The sequence below is a fragment of the Heterocephalus glaber genome, unplaced genomic scaffold, assembly GCF_053883595.1.
Source record: "Heterocephalus glaber isolate CG9 unplaced genomic scaffold, H.glaber_assembly_v1.0 deba00001472, whole genome shotgun sequence".
NCBI lineage: Eukaryota > Metazoa > Chordata > Mammalia > Rodentia > Bathyergidae > Heterocephalus > Heterocephalus glaber.
In genome coordinates, this window is record NW_028258315.1 from 69,186,748 (window position 1) to 69,201,309 (window position 14,562).

General features: G+C 43.1%; 1 protein-coding gene across 5 annotated transcripts in view; it reads left to right on the forward strand.

Annotated features, from left to right (window-relative positions):
• The window catches only part of Glb1 (galactosidase beta 1), a 144,389-nt gene that overhangs the window by 74,996 nt on the left and 54,831 nt on the right, over window positions 1-14,562 (forward strand). For all 5 annotated transcript variants that reach the window (XR_015439519.1, XR_015439520.1, XM_021238708.2 and 2 more), the window contains exons 11-15: window positions 5,620-5,694; window positions 8,248-8,337; window positions 9,601-9,717; window positions 11,454-11,585; window positions 13,820-14,074. Coding sequence is in view for 3 of the 5 variants with exons in the window: in XM_021238708.2 (XP_021094367.1) it covers window positions 5,620-5,694; window positions 8,248-8,337; window positions 9,601-9,717; window positions 11,454-11,585; window positions 13,820-14,074 (669 nt within the window). In the remaining 2 variants the exon portion in view is untranslated. The remainder of the gene's footprint in view (window positions 1-5,619; window positions 5,695-8,247; window positions 8,338-9,600; window positions 9,718-11,453; window positions 11,586-13,819; window positions 14,075-14,562) is intronic.

Genomic DNA, 14,562 nt, shown 5'->3' on the forward strand with positions numbered 1-14,562 from the left:
AGAAAATTTGGTATTTACACATTATGAAGCACTACTCTGCCATAGAGAGTGATAAATTTGAGTCATTTGTAGGAAAATGGATGCAACTTGAGACTATAACGTTAAGCTGTATAAATCAGACACACAAGCTTAAATTTGCATGGTTTCTCCTTCGTGAAAAACCCAAAGTATAAATAAAGAGCAAAATAAATGATAGATAATAGGAAATAGGGAGATAGATCTTTTGCAAATAGAAAGAGGGCCAAGAGATGGAGAGAATAAAAAGAATTACAGGGCTGGGGATTTAGCTCAGTGGTTTTGCCGCCTGCTGCACAAGCACAAGCACCCGAGTTCGATCCCTGGTACCAAAAAAAAAAAAAAAAAAAAAAGAATTACAATGTTTTCTGTACATATGCCAATACCCCATGAGGAATGTAATCATTATGTACTGCAAACTTATACTAATAAAAAGTTTTTAAAAATTAATATGAAGGGCCGGGGATTTAGCTCAGTGGTTCCACTGCCTGCCTCGCAAGTGCAAGGACCTGAGTTCGATCCCCGGTACCCAAAAAAAATTTAATATGAAGCCAGGCATGATGACCCATGCCTACAATCCTAGCACTCAGAAGGCTGAGGCAGGAGGATCACTATGAGTTCAAGGCCAGCCTGGACTACATAGCAAGACTATCTAAAAAAAAACAAAAAGTGAATATGAGGTCCTCATTTTCCCCTTTCTTTTTTGTTTTTGACATTTCAGGTTTAGAAGGGAGAAATGGCTTACCCTGAAAGATTTAGTGGGCACATTTTACAGAGACTTTGTATACATTCAATTAGCTGCTTTGTTAAATGATATCCAAAATATATACATCAAGGTAAACTGATGGCAAAGATCCTCTCTACTTGCCTTCCTTCACCAAAAATGTAAGGAAAACGTGACCGTTTTAACCTATTTCGAGAGTACATTAGGGCCAGGGATTTAGCTCAGTGGTTCCACCACCTGCCTCGCAAGTGCAAGGTCCCAAGTTCGATCCCCAGTACCAAAAAAAAAAGTACATTAGATGGTGAGAGATGATATCTTTTGTGGACATGGACCCTGAGATCATCAGTTTCTGGCAGCTGCACAACCCTGTGTTCAGTGTGAAGGCCCAGGCAGCCCTTTGCAAGTGAGTCTTCAAGGCCTGGAAGAGTGCATGACATTTGCATTTTCTAATACAGTCTCTTTGGTGTGGGTAAAACTCAACCAGACATGGTTAACACTTTGACCTCGAGGGTGAACCATAGAACTATAGGGCAGTGCCCTCTCTTCCCTATTGATTCCTGACAGAAACAGTGATGAGTTTATTTTTGTATGCTTTTGAATAAATTTAAGGCCTATTTTAAGAGTTTTGTTCAGAGGGACTGGGGATTTAGCTCACTGGCACGGCACCTGCCTCGCAAGCGCAAGGTCAAGGTCCTGAGTTCAATCCTTGGTACCTGGCCCCCCTAAAAAAGAGTTTTGTTCAGTTCTTCATCAAAGAGAAGAGTTCAGATGTCTTTTTGGAGCTAGAGCAGTCTTCAGAAATTAATGAAGTCATAGTTGAGGAATTTGAGAGTTGGAGTGGATTCTGAGTTCCCAAAGGCGGTAACTGGAGCTGGGTGGGGAGGGGGGAAAAGAAAACAGCCGTAGTGATTTTTAGTACTTCAAAAGCTCAGGGACTGGGGATTTAGCTCAGTGGTTCCACCACCTGCCTTGCAAGCACAAGGTCCCGAGTGCGATCCCTGCTACCAAAAGAAAAAAAAAGCTTAGTGAACTTTGAAACTTGACCCAGGATCAGACTACTCTGGCTGATTGGTTGTCCTTTATAACTGGAGTGACATTGGCTGGGAAGGTGGACAGAGGTTGTCTCCTGCTGACCCAAGGTGCTGCTGGAAGCCCAGTGTTTTGTATCTGACACATTCAGCTGGCCCTTTAAAGCACTGCCTATACCTTTGCGGCACTGGTCTTGTCATTCCCTACTGACTTGATTTTGCCACTCCATCTTCCAGAGACTGATTCCTCCAAAACGCTGATCTGGTCAACGTGTTTTCTGTGGCTTGGCCCCCTATTTTCTCCAGCCTCACTTTTATTTCTTTATTTTTGGTGTGGGGCCTCGCTATATTGCTCAAGCTCCTGGGCTCTAGCAATCTTCTTACCTCAGCCCTCCAAGTGCAAGGTCCCGAGTTTGATCCCCGGTACCAAAAAAAAAAAACTGGAACTTATTCCACCCCTAACATAGAAGGTTATGTAAATTCTGTCATATCTATTTGAAGCACCATAATATGCAAAAAAGAAAATTTTTGCCAATATTTGGCATGGCAAAGTGCGTTAGGTGAATGGTGTATGTACCTAAGGGGAGGATCTAGGAGGAAAATCTGAAGACAAAAGGTTTTGTGGAGGTTTGGAACTTTTTTGGTTTTGTTTTTGAAATGATGAGTGAAGACACTTCTATCCTGTTATCCTTAGAACAGTAAAGGAGGCACAAGGAACCCTGGAGGTGACACTAGTCTCCGAGTCACAACACCCCCTCCTTTCCTGTCCTATTTATAACTTGAGCGAGTTCCCCATCTCATCTGTAAGAAGGAAATCTAATAAGTAGATCTGATGGCCACTGGGAGTAGTAAAACTGAGGACAGACCTGGCCCGGGAACATTCCCTCAAGTGATCTAGAGATAGGCTGGACAAGTGTTTGTGCAGAATTGTTTTCCGATATAGCAGAGGAGATTGCCATTCTAGTTAAACAGGAATCCACTTTGACTCGACTGCTACTGTGTACAGGTGAAAAAAGCACATAAGGAGACTAATCATGCTGTGCTTGGGTCCCCTTGTGTGAATTTGTGTTGCCTGCTTTTATTGGTGAGAATGTGAGCTAGAAGAGGAAGGGATGGGTGAGCTACCCAAGGAGAAAGAATGTGATTGCAACTTCGGGGAAAGCTGGGATTTTACAACATCTTGCTCCAAGAACAAGTAACTTTTTGGCTTACATTTATCACTTTCAAATTTTTTTTTTTTTTTAGACAGGGTTTTGTTGTCGCCCAGGCTGGCACTGAACTCTGGAGCTCAAGTGATCCTCCTGTCTCAGCCTCCTGAATAGTTGGGACAAGCATGTACCACCATGCCTGGCTAATGTGATCTTTTTTAAATTTCACAGAAATATAGAATCACAGAACACTTAGATTACAAAGGACTTTCCACTTCAAGACAGCTGACTGACCCTATACCGTATCTGTCTCCTCTTCCTTCCAAACTGTTACTAAATGATAAGGGAATTTTTTTAAAAATGAAGCCACGAGAATATATAAAGAATTGAAAAAAATCAGACCCCCAAATTCAAAGACCCAATGCAAAAATGGGCATCCTAAATGAACAGACATTTCTCAGACAAAGAAGTAAAAGCAGCAGATAATATATGAAAAAATGTTCAACATCACTGGTCATTCGAGAGATGCAGATGAAAATAACACTGAGATTCCACCTCACCCCACAAAGAATGGCTGCTATCAAGAAAGCAACCAATAACAAATGCTGGCGGGGGTGTGGAGAGAGGAACCCTTCTCCATTGTTGGTGGGAGTGCAGACTGGTGCAACCGCTGTGGAACTCAGTATGGAGATACCTCAAAGAACTAGGACTACAGGTCCCATTTGACCCACAAAGAAGTAAAAGAATCATACCACAGTGATATATGTGCACCCATGTTCATAGCGACACAGTTTATAATAGCTAAAGCTTAGAAACAGCCCAAGTGCCCATCAACTTGAAACTGGATAAAAAACATGTGGGGTTTTTTTATAAAATAGAGTACTACTCAGCCATAAAGAATGAGAAACTAGAGACATTTATAGCTAAATAGATGCTTATTGAGGCCGTCCTCTTAAGTGAAATAGATAGGACACGTGTGTAAATACCGAATAGTTTCTCTAGTGTGAGAAACTGAAAGTGTAAATAAGGATGAAAATGACTAAAACGAATAATTGATAATTTGAAATAGGAAAAGGTCCAAAGGTGTAGGGGTGGCGGGAGGGGAAGGGGAAAGGGAAGAAGGTAAAGGAAAAATAAGGAGAAAAGAAAAAAAAATGGAAACAAAGTCTGTGTAAATAGGGAAGGGTGGAGGGGGTGAAGGGCGCATAGGTAATGGGGAAAAAATAACTAAGATACATCATGTTCAGGTACAAGCACCCAATGATAAATGTAAACGTATACCTAAAATGTACCAATAAATATATATATATTTTTTAAATGAAGCCAACAAAAGGGGAGCTATCTGTGCATTAGAGATGTCACAAAATTTCTAGAAAAAGAAAGTTACTGTAGACGGAGGAGTGGTGAGCAAGGACACAGGGTGAGGAAACCCTGGGCTCCAGTGAGACATGTTCAAAGTCAAAGGGACTATTTTGAGTATCTGAGGGAGTAATGGCAATGTGTCTTTTAGTGTAATCAATTTTTTAATTTAAACATTCACCGTATCTCATTAATCAACCATTTATGGTAATTTCTATCAAAAACATTACCCTGTGTCCTTATGCACCTTACTTACTGAACCATGTGAACCATGTGGCTCTTCCTCTAAGTCAAAATGACCATGAAAGGTAAATGTTTGGATCGATTTGGATATCTAGGCAGCCCTGAGAGCACAACTATTAACACGAGAGAGGATTTTCAAAATTGCTTCAGAAGGTGGCAAGGACGATGGGATAAGTGTGTTCAAAGCAAGGCGGAGTGTTTTGAGGGAGATTAACAGTAATGTGTCTTTTACTGTAATAAATCTTTAAAAATTTAAATATTCATTGTACTGATTGTACCTCATATGCATGGATATATATGTGTATGTGTATATATAATATAATATTTAATAAGATTTTATTTTTTACTTTAAAATAATTCAAAATTTAAAGAAAAGTTACAAGAACAACAGTAGTACAAAGAGTATGTGTTCCCTTATGGGGCCAGGGATTTAGCTCAGTGGTCCCGCCTGCCTCGCAAGCAAAAGGACCCGAGTTCAATCCCCGGTACCAAAAAAAAGAGTATGTGTTCCCCACCCAGATTCACCCACACCATCCTGTACTCTGGTGGCTTCATCATTTGTGTTCATGCTCTCTCCTCCACATGTGTGTTTTCTAAACCACTGGAGGACTGCATTCATCATAACACGTGGCCTTGGCAACCCAGTAATGTTTTGTAAAGATGTGTAGAAATGCTCTCATATAACCACTGCAAATTTGACATTGATACTCAACTTTAATCTACAAATAGGTTGAATAGTCTTCTACTGCAGGCTCTCTCCTTTCAGATAGTTTGGTCAAATATCTGTCCTGTTCTTCCCCTGCTCCTGGTCCTCCGCTGTTCACCCTCATTTTTTCTATTTGTTTTTGCTTTTTGTTTTAAAGTCTTTCGTTCTATGAGTATTTACATGATCCCCAGAGCTTATAACACAGACTCATGATTAGAAGTAAAGCATGTACCAGGTGCTGTTTTGGAAGAAATCCTGTGAGTCTTTGCCTTTCCAAAAATCTCAAGCACTGTCGTTTGAGACTTTGACCTTTCTTTTAAGAAATGAATTTTATGGATATGTTTCTGGGGATTTGACAGTTTCTTTTCTCTCTTATTTTTCCATTTCCATTTATAGTTTGAAAAAGTACCAGAGGGTATTATCCCTCCATCTACACCAAAGTTCGCATATGGAAAAGTTGCTCTGAGAAAGGTAAGAAAGAAAAAACACTGGAAGCATTGAAAGTAGACTGGGAGTAAGAGTGGAATTTAGCCACAGGAGTGAAAGTGCAGTGCTGGGGAACGGCTTCATTGTTTTTCTAGGACCCTGCTATTTGCTGTCTGCCAGGGCAGGTGACCTTTCTGGAGAAATGGTGTGGTGGGAGGTGAGGTCTGTGTGGTTGATGGGATGCACACATCCGGCATGAACAGGAGTAGTGGGCATTCTTAGGGCATTCCGGCCATTTGGTTCAGTTACAGTTATTTATAGAAAGGAGCACCAAGAGCGCTGGTTGACACAATGTGCTCCTCAGGATGCTGGCCGGCAAGGCTTTTTTCTATGTTACACTTTCTTTTAAGGAGTTCCCCAAAACCACAGGAATTTTGATGTTTCTACCCTAACTTATACACTCCCCCTTGATCTCAAATTCGTGTCCTAATTTTTATAGACTAGTTTATTGGTAAGTGAGACATCAGGGGAAAAGGCTAGAAATTAATCATAAATACAAGGCAAGGATGTTTTATTCTAGGGAAGGAGAGAGAGAGATTTTATTTAATAGATGCAGTGAAGTAAGTCAAGTCAATTTGTTTTGACCACCTGTGTCGTCAGGTTTTCCCCTCTTACAATCCCTAACTCCTACATGTGTTCATTCACAAGAAGAAAAAAAAATGAGCAACTACCTATTTCTTAAGAATTTTGACATTCTAAAATAGCATCATAAGTTTTTATCTTTAAGCAAAATGCCAAACATGATTGTATAATTTTTCCATTCGAGAAGTCCTTTGACATTATGGTTGGTTGATTGAGCTTTTGTAACATTTTCCGCCTAGTGTCAGACACGTGTGCTACATTCTACAAAGAATGTGGTCCCTCTGGCTGATAGGGATCTCTCTTTAGATTAATCAGACTTTAATCAGACTTGTGGAGGGAGCACCTTCCTTCTACTTGTTCGTTGCTACAGCTACTTAAGGAGAAGGTTGTTGTTTGGTTTTAGAGCTGTGAAGATTTATTTTTATGCAACAGAAAATAACTCCAAATGTTTAAAACAGCAACATTGCTTTAAAAAAAACCCTCATTTAGTACCAAAAGCACATATTGCTTATCACGAAGGAAAATTGTGTGAACAGACATGGCTTTTCATTGTTAACTAAATGTATAGCACTTAAGATAGCAAATTGATGTATAACTGAATTAAATTTATGTAGAATATAGTTAGGGCCGGGGATTTAGCTCAGTGGTTCTGCCGCCTGCCTTGCAAGTGCAGGGTGTCCTGAGTTTGATCCCCGGTACCAAAAAAAAAAAAAAAAAAAGAATATTGTTATATAGGATAAAAGATTTTATTATGAGTTATATTCCTTTAGTTGTCCAGGTAGGAAAATACCCATGTGAGTGGCTGGCTTAATGGAATTGTAATTATTACTTTTTTTTTTGCCTGACACAGTGGCATATACCTGTAATCCCAGCATTCTAGGAGACTGATGCAAGAGGATCCCAAGTTCAAGCCCAGCCTGGGCAACTTAGTGAGACTTTATCTCAAAGGCAAAAAAAAAAAAAAAAAAAATTTCCATAGTGCTGCACAGCAGCCAGACACCCTTGTAAATTGTTTATAAAATCCTCACAGGGCATGGTGGGGCATGGCTGTAATCTCAGCACTCTAGGAGGTTGAGCCAAGAGGATCACTGCAAGTTCAAGGCAAAAACAAATGTTTAAAAAATCCTTATCAGTTTTATGCTGGGCAGTAATCTGGGTATTGGAGGCAAACATAACTGCCAATCCTTGCTCTCATTGCTTGAGTGAGCTGCTTAGTCTTGTGGGGACAATAACGCCTGCCAGTGTCCTTAGGCCATTGTGAGGATTGAACAAGGTGGTGGGTGTACAGTGCTACAACTCATGTGAGATAGGCAGGCACACGATAACAGGTAGCTATTGTTAAAATGCTCTTACTGTTGCATTAGAATAAACACACTGCTGCAGGAGTACACGGTCCCTTAGATTGAACATGAGCAGTACTTAGCCTGTCTGCCAGGTGCTAGGCAGTAGGAGCAAGCATGGTACCAAACAGCTACTAAATGACACCAGAACATTTGCTCCAGACAAGCTCACTGGAGGGTGAAATAACTATGAAAGAATTACAATGAGGTGACATAATGGCACATCTCGTCTCGGTGCAGTTGCTTCTAGTTACTATACTTTATAGTTATTTTTCTTGAAGATGTTATGGAAAGCTTTACAGAGAAGGCAGGTGCTGAACCTTGGTTTCCATTTATTTCAAGGCCTGTCATATTTATCCCCGAGCAGGTTATATTTCTAAATGAGTAGTTTGAAGCTCTTTAAGGCTACCGTCATTTACATTTTTCATCAAGAGTTAGGAAGTGGATGAGAGAGCCCAATGTTACTAGGAAGCAGCACTGAGTAGAATTTGAACGGCTTAGGTTTATTTCATGGTTTGGTCTAATCCACTAATGTCTGATAGTTTGGGCATCGTATTATCCTTACCATCATTACCAGTGACGGGCAACAATAAGTGCTGCTTTTCTTTCTTTTCAGTTAAAGACAATGGCAGGAGCTCTGGACATCCTGTGTCCCAGAGGATCCACAAAAAGCCTTTATCCCTTGACATTTATCCAGGTGAAACAGGTAGGCCTTCAAAGGTAATGCTTCACCTTTTTCTACTGACAAAATTGTGCTTTCTGTACCTCCTTACAGAGCCTGTTTGCTGGTGAGTGGATGGGTGAAAGGGGGCGTGAACCCCAGCTTTCCAGGCTCTTGAGCTGTATGGGTGTTGATCTCTCTGCTGATCTTTCTGGCTGTTTCAGGTCTGGGGCAAGCACCTAGAATATTTATTTCCAGCAAAACTTCGGGGGGCGGGGGGAGGTGACAAGCTGAAGGACTGCGGCAGAGCCTGGTACCTCTGCAGGCTGCCCCCCTCCCTGACTCCTGAGGCCTCAGCCACAGCTGCATGCAGGAGCACCCTGGCTTCCGCTCCCCTTCTGGAAGCTCCTTGCAAGTTTTCTGCAGCCTCAGAATGAGCACCCACCACTTTGGTTTGTTTCAGTAAACAAGAAGGGAGACAAATTTGGGGTCTGCTTGAGGGTCTGGGCAGGACTAGTAGCCTTCCCTGTGCACAGCCCATTCCTGCAACTCAGGGAGTAGGTAACATTTTCCTCAGTTCCTCCACTTTAGGCCCTAGAAGTGGGACCTTTTTCTCTGTCACATGCTAGATTTCTATTTGGATTCTTTTCCATAACCCAGGATTTTGTCGCAGCTCACCCACAGCAAGAAACAGATAAGCAAAATCAGTAACTAATTCTGTGGATGCTGAGGCTGGTTACACATTCCTTCAGGATTAGGGATGTCAGCATCTAAAAATAACTTCAGATTTAGCAACAGTTACAGGCTAGTCTCTCACCTCCCTCTTTCCCCCTGTTGCACCACTTTAGTTTCAGATTGAGTCTTGTTTTATGTTAGAATAGATTTAGCCCAAGAACCTGAAGAGTTTACCTGAGCATAACTTCATTTCATGGTTTTGTTGGTGTTTGTCTGTCTTGTTTCTTTGTTGGTCTTCCTTGATTTTGTTTTCTGAATTAATATCAGTACCTTTTGATATATATAATACAGTCCCGAGGTACTCTGAGCAAATGATTTAACCTGCCATTGGGAGAGGGATGCTTGGTCAGATACTCTTCAGAGCCACTTGCAGCTTAAAGTCAGGATAGTTAGGCAAAGATCTAAAAGCCTAAACTGGTTCCCTTCTTGTAGAATAAGTTTTGCTGGAAGTTGTGGAAGCTTATTTTTCCTTATGGTTTTCAAAACATCCCTTTCATACAGATAAAGGGAAACCAAGTTCTCCCTAAATGAACAGCAAGAATGATATTTTTTCTTAAATCCTTTTCTAACCAGTATTTTGGGTTTGTGCTGTACCGAACAACACTTCTTGAAGATTACAGCAACTCAACACTCCTCTCTTCTCTACCCTTCAATGGAGTCCACGATCTGGCCTATGTCTCCGTAGATGGGGTAAGGGTCTGAGCAGTGCATTTCTGCCTTGACAGGGACATAGAACCTACCAACATGGCACTTAAGGCCTTTGCTCACCCCTTTGGCCTCAGGCTCTGCCCTCTTGATGTCCCTTACCGCTGTCCTTTGCTTACAGATGTGGCCTGTCCCAGGCTCCACCTGCCTGGAATACTCCCCAGGCCCATCTTAGCTCTGAGGACCCTGGTCCAAGACCCAGGAGCTAGGAGGGCTTCTCCCAGCCCAGCGCCATCTTTCTCTGCCTGGCCACAGCATGTTGTTGCTGTAGGACAGCATGCATTTCCGGTTCAGTTTTGTACCTGCCACAAATCATTGACCTTGCTGCCTCGTCCTGACGAGAAATTGTATTCTGAAGGATTGCTCATGACAGTTGCAACTAAAAGACATCAAGAACTTGGTCTCATAACAAAATGCAGATGTTATGTAAGATATCCATTCCTGTCATTGAGACAGTCATAGGAAAGGACCCGTGAAACAATTTACATAATCAAGAAAATTTGTTCAGAAAAATGTAAATATTTTCATTATTTTGTAATCAGCAGCTTTAATTTCAGTGGGAAGAACTTCTAAGACATGATGGTATATTTATGGTGATCGATTATTTCATGTCCTGCAGTTTAGGAGTTCTCTTAGTGAGTTGTATTCAGTGTAATGCCAGTTTTTGAAAAAACAATCTAGGCCGGGGATTTAGCTCAGTGGTTTCGCCACCTGCTGCACAATCGCAAGGACCCGAGTTTGATCCCCAGTACCAAAAATTAAAATAAGAAAAATAAATAAATAAATCGAACGGGCTGGGGATTTAGCTCAGTGGTGCCGCTGCCTGCCTCACAAGCACAAGGTTTTGAGTTCAGTCCCAGGTACCAAAAAAAATCTTAACAACCTTTTGTTTGTTTTTTTGGTACTGGGGGTCGAACTTGGGTCTTTGTGCTTGTGAGGCAGGTGATGGAACCATTGAGCTAAATCCCCAGCCCAAAGAATATGCAATGATTTTTTTTTTTTTTTTTTTTTTTTTTTTGGTACCAGAGATCGAACTCGGGACCTTGTACTTTTGAGACAAGCACCAGAACCACTGAGCTAAATCCCCGGACCTAACAACCTTTTAAAAAGTTAAGAATTTGTTGTTGATAAAAATACCTGTTATTGGGCTGGAGATTTTGCTCAGTGACACCATGCCTGCTTCGCAAGCTCAAGGTCCTGAGTTCAATCCCTGGTACCAAAAAAGAAAAAAAAAACCCTGTTATTTTCCTTCATTCTGTTACATAATTTTCGTGGTTAATGCATCCTATCAACTCTTTTGATGTGAGCATACTCCACCTAAGTCTGATTTTATCTTGGTTATCTATTTGCCTCCTCTCTCCATGTTGTTTAGAAGCTATTTCCTTGTGGCTGACTTTCGTGCTGTGAAAACATAAAGCAGCTCCTTTAACAGGGATCCTCTCCTGCAATTTGCCTCCATTCTCTTTCCTTTAAAAATAGGTGAACAGTAAAACTTTCCAAAGCAATGGAAACCAGCAAGCCTGTGTCTGGCGATTTTCCTGTTTAGCAAGCAGCTGACTGGGGGAGCATGGCCACCTGGCTAGTGACATGGACTTAGGGGTATCAAAGCCTTCCTGCAGGTCAGATACTTCCAGGCAGGACAGAGAGTGCTGGGACTGTATGCTGCCTCTTCTTGCGCATCTTACCTTCCATTCAGTTCTGATTTGGCCTTGAATCCACAGGTCCCCCAAGGAGTCCTTGAGCGAAACCATGTGTTGTCTCTAAAAATACGAGGGAAAGCTGGAGCCAGTCTGGACCTTCTGGTGGAGAACATGGGGCGTGTGAACTATGGCAGTTATATCAATGATTCCAAGGTAAGTGAGCCATACAGGCAGGACTGTGTAAGCAGTCGGAGAAAGTGTTTGTACATCCATTTAAAAACTCACTGATACATTCTTTCCCTTTCACTTCTATTAACCTAGAAGTAAAAAAAAAATTTATGTAGTTAAGTACAGCTGAACGTTTTGCTATGGGTATACGTTGTGAAATGATGATCACAATCAGGTTAACATCATAGGAGCACTTTTTAAGAGCACACACACTGCTAGGCTGATTTGTCTTACAACCTAGGAGATGGATTCTTTGGAAGAGCTCTTTTCCTCTGCAGCTGATAAGAAAGTTGAGCTTTGCACCCACAGCATTTCCTTTGTGTTTGAATTTGGTTATCCTGTCATGAAAAACAGAAGGAGGAAGCTGCTCCACCGAGCTCTTCCTCCACTTTGAAAACCCACCACAGTCACCAGAGCCACTCCCTCACCAGCAAAGCCAGTTAGCTCTGGATGGGTTCTGGGTGTGTGGGCCTGGACTCCAGCATCTTACGAAGCCTTTTCTTGCCGCATGGCCTCTCGCCTCTTCTGGTCCCTCGGCCCAGTTGTCTAGTCCAAATATGTTTTCCCAGCAGATATCTTTTTTTATTTTAATGGGGAAAGGGTTTATTTAGCTCACCATTTGTAGAGGTTTCGGTCCATAATCAGCTGGCTCCAAGCCAGAGTAGATGGCAAACAGGCATTGAAGAGGAGAAACATGGCACGCACAAGGTAGCAAAAGCAACAAGGGAAACAGTTCATGGCAGTGGAAGACAGCAAAAAGGAGCAAGGGACCTTAAAAGTGTCTTTCTGCTCCTTTTATCTTATACTACCAGGATTAGGGCGGTACCAAACCAATCACTCACATATAGTGGTTTAATAATCACATGCCCTTAATCCTAGCATCACACATTCCAGATTTAGCTACCTTCCAAAAAGACTGCATGAGGCTTTGGGGGGACATCTAGACATAAGCCACAGTGTTCTGCCCTTGGCCCCTCAAAGACTCATGCACATCCCTGTATGCAAAAGGTACTTAGTCCATCTCTAAGAGTTCCCAGCAGATATCTTGAGAGCATTATTGAGCAGGCTTTTAAGTTCACATGATGCCCCCCAAGATGCTTCAGGGGGTGCAGAGACATCAGATGTGAACTATTCCTCTAGCAGCTCACCACCTGCAAAAGGAAAGAAGGTCCTTCCAGAGAACTGTGGCACCACCCAGTCTAGCACAGGATGGGCCTTGGGGCTACTTCCTGACCCCTTTTGGGCAGTTCAGAGGCCGGGGAGCTATACACTTGGGGTACACTGTGCATGACAGTCTTGCCCCCTGGTGCTCAGTCTGTGGTCATTGACTTCCTCCCTGGCTCTCACGGCCACACTGACCATAGGGTGATCAGGACTCTGTTGTATAGTCTCAGGGTTCGCAATACCTCACAAAAAGCCTGGCACACAGCTATCTGCTTAGTGTTTAATTACAAAATGGGCAAAGGAGACTTAGTACCAGAAGGTGTTCTGAGACCATTGTGGAGTCCCACTAAGAATGGGGAAGATCCCCACATGAAAAGCCAGGAATGAGAAGTTAGATAGGCCATGAACATCAGCTTCTATGTGATGGCTCATAACCAGGGACATCGCAGTGCTTGTCCCTGAGGGACGAAGAGAGCAATGTCCAAATCCATTTCTGAGGTTTATCTTCATTGTCATATCCTTCTACAGACATTGAAGTATTCCTACCTACTTTGTCTCATTTGGTCCTCATAGCAGGCAAGTGGACTCCAAGGTGAACATCTCTGTGAGGCCTGCTGAGGTGCTCAGGGCCACTTGCTCCTGGCTCTATGTGGCAGTGGAGTCCACACCCTCCATCTACTGTGTGTGTGTGGGGTTGCTTTCTCCCCCCTCACATACATTCTCCCCTTCCTCAGACTCCATCTTTCGTTCCTGAGACACTGAAGTGTGCTAGCTGCTCAGTCCCCTTCGTGGAGAAGCAGAAGCCCTGGGCCTTTTGTGGTGACACCCTGGCCTCTGAGAGCGCAGCTCTGGTTTGAAAATGAACCTCTTCCCAAGAGCTGCAATTCCGCCTCATGCCAGAGCTGTGTTACTTGCGAGTGCACAGGGCCTGGGTCTCATTTACTGTTGGTTGTTTGCTATCTCAGTTTGCTTTCCCAGGCAGCCAGCGCTGAACAGAGACACTCAAAGCCTTTTCCTTCCCTGCCCAGCTCATCAAGGTCTGTTCTCCTTGGCAGGGCTTGGTTTTTAACATGACCCTTGGCTCTCATATCCTCACCAACTGGACAATCTTCCCGCTGGACACAGAGGAGGCCGTGCGCAGCCACTTGGGGAGCTGGGGTGGCCGTGATGCCGACCACCGCGCTGAGCACTGCACTCTCAGCTCATCTAACCACACACTTCCTGCCTTCTATGTGGGCAACTTCTCCATCCCCAGTGGGATCCCAGACCTGCCCCAGGACACCTTCATCCAGTTTCCTGGGTGGACCAAGGTATGTGACTCCCTAGCAAGAGCTGGAACCCAGGCCTCTGACAGCCGGTTTGCAGTGGCTGAGAAGGGACCAGAAGAGCTGTTCATGGGCTACTGCAGGTTTCCTGTTGGTGCCCTCACCTCAGGGGCAGATTAGGCAGCTCTTTGGGATCCGGTGACGGATACCAGCGTGGGTGCCCCAACTGCCCTGTTTTCATTGGCTGGCAGCGTCCTTCAGTGTAGTTTCCTTCTTCTCCTAGGGAGAATCAAGGCCACTTAGGATGCTGCTTATGCAAAAAGCTTCCTTTTTATTATAAGGAAAATCCAGTCAGAAAAAAGGGTGAATCTCTTTTGAAAGAATCTGCTGCTTTTTCATCCATGCCAAGCTCAGTAATCCCAGAGCATCCCCACCTTCATGTAGCCGCACATCCCTGGGGCATCTGCCATTACCTAAATGATCCTCAAGGCATGCTGGTCTGACTGCCCAGTAATTCCCCTGTATTCTTTGAA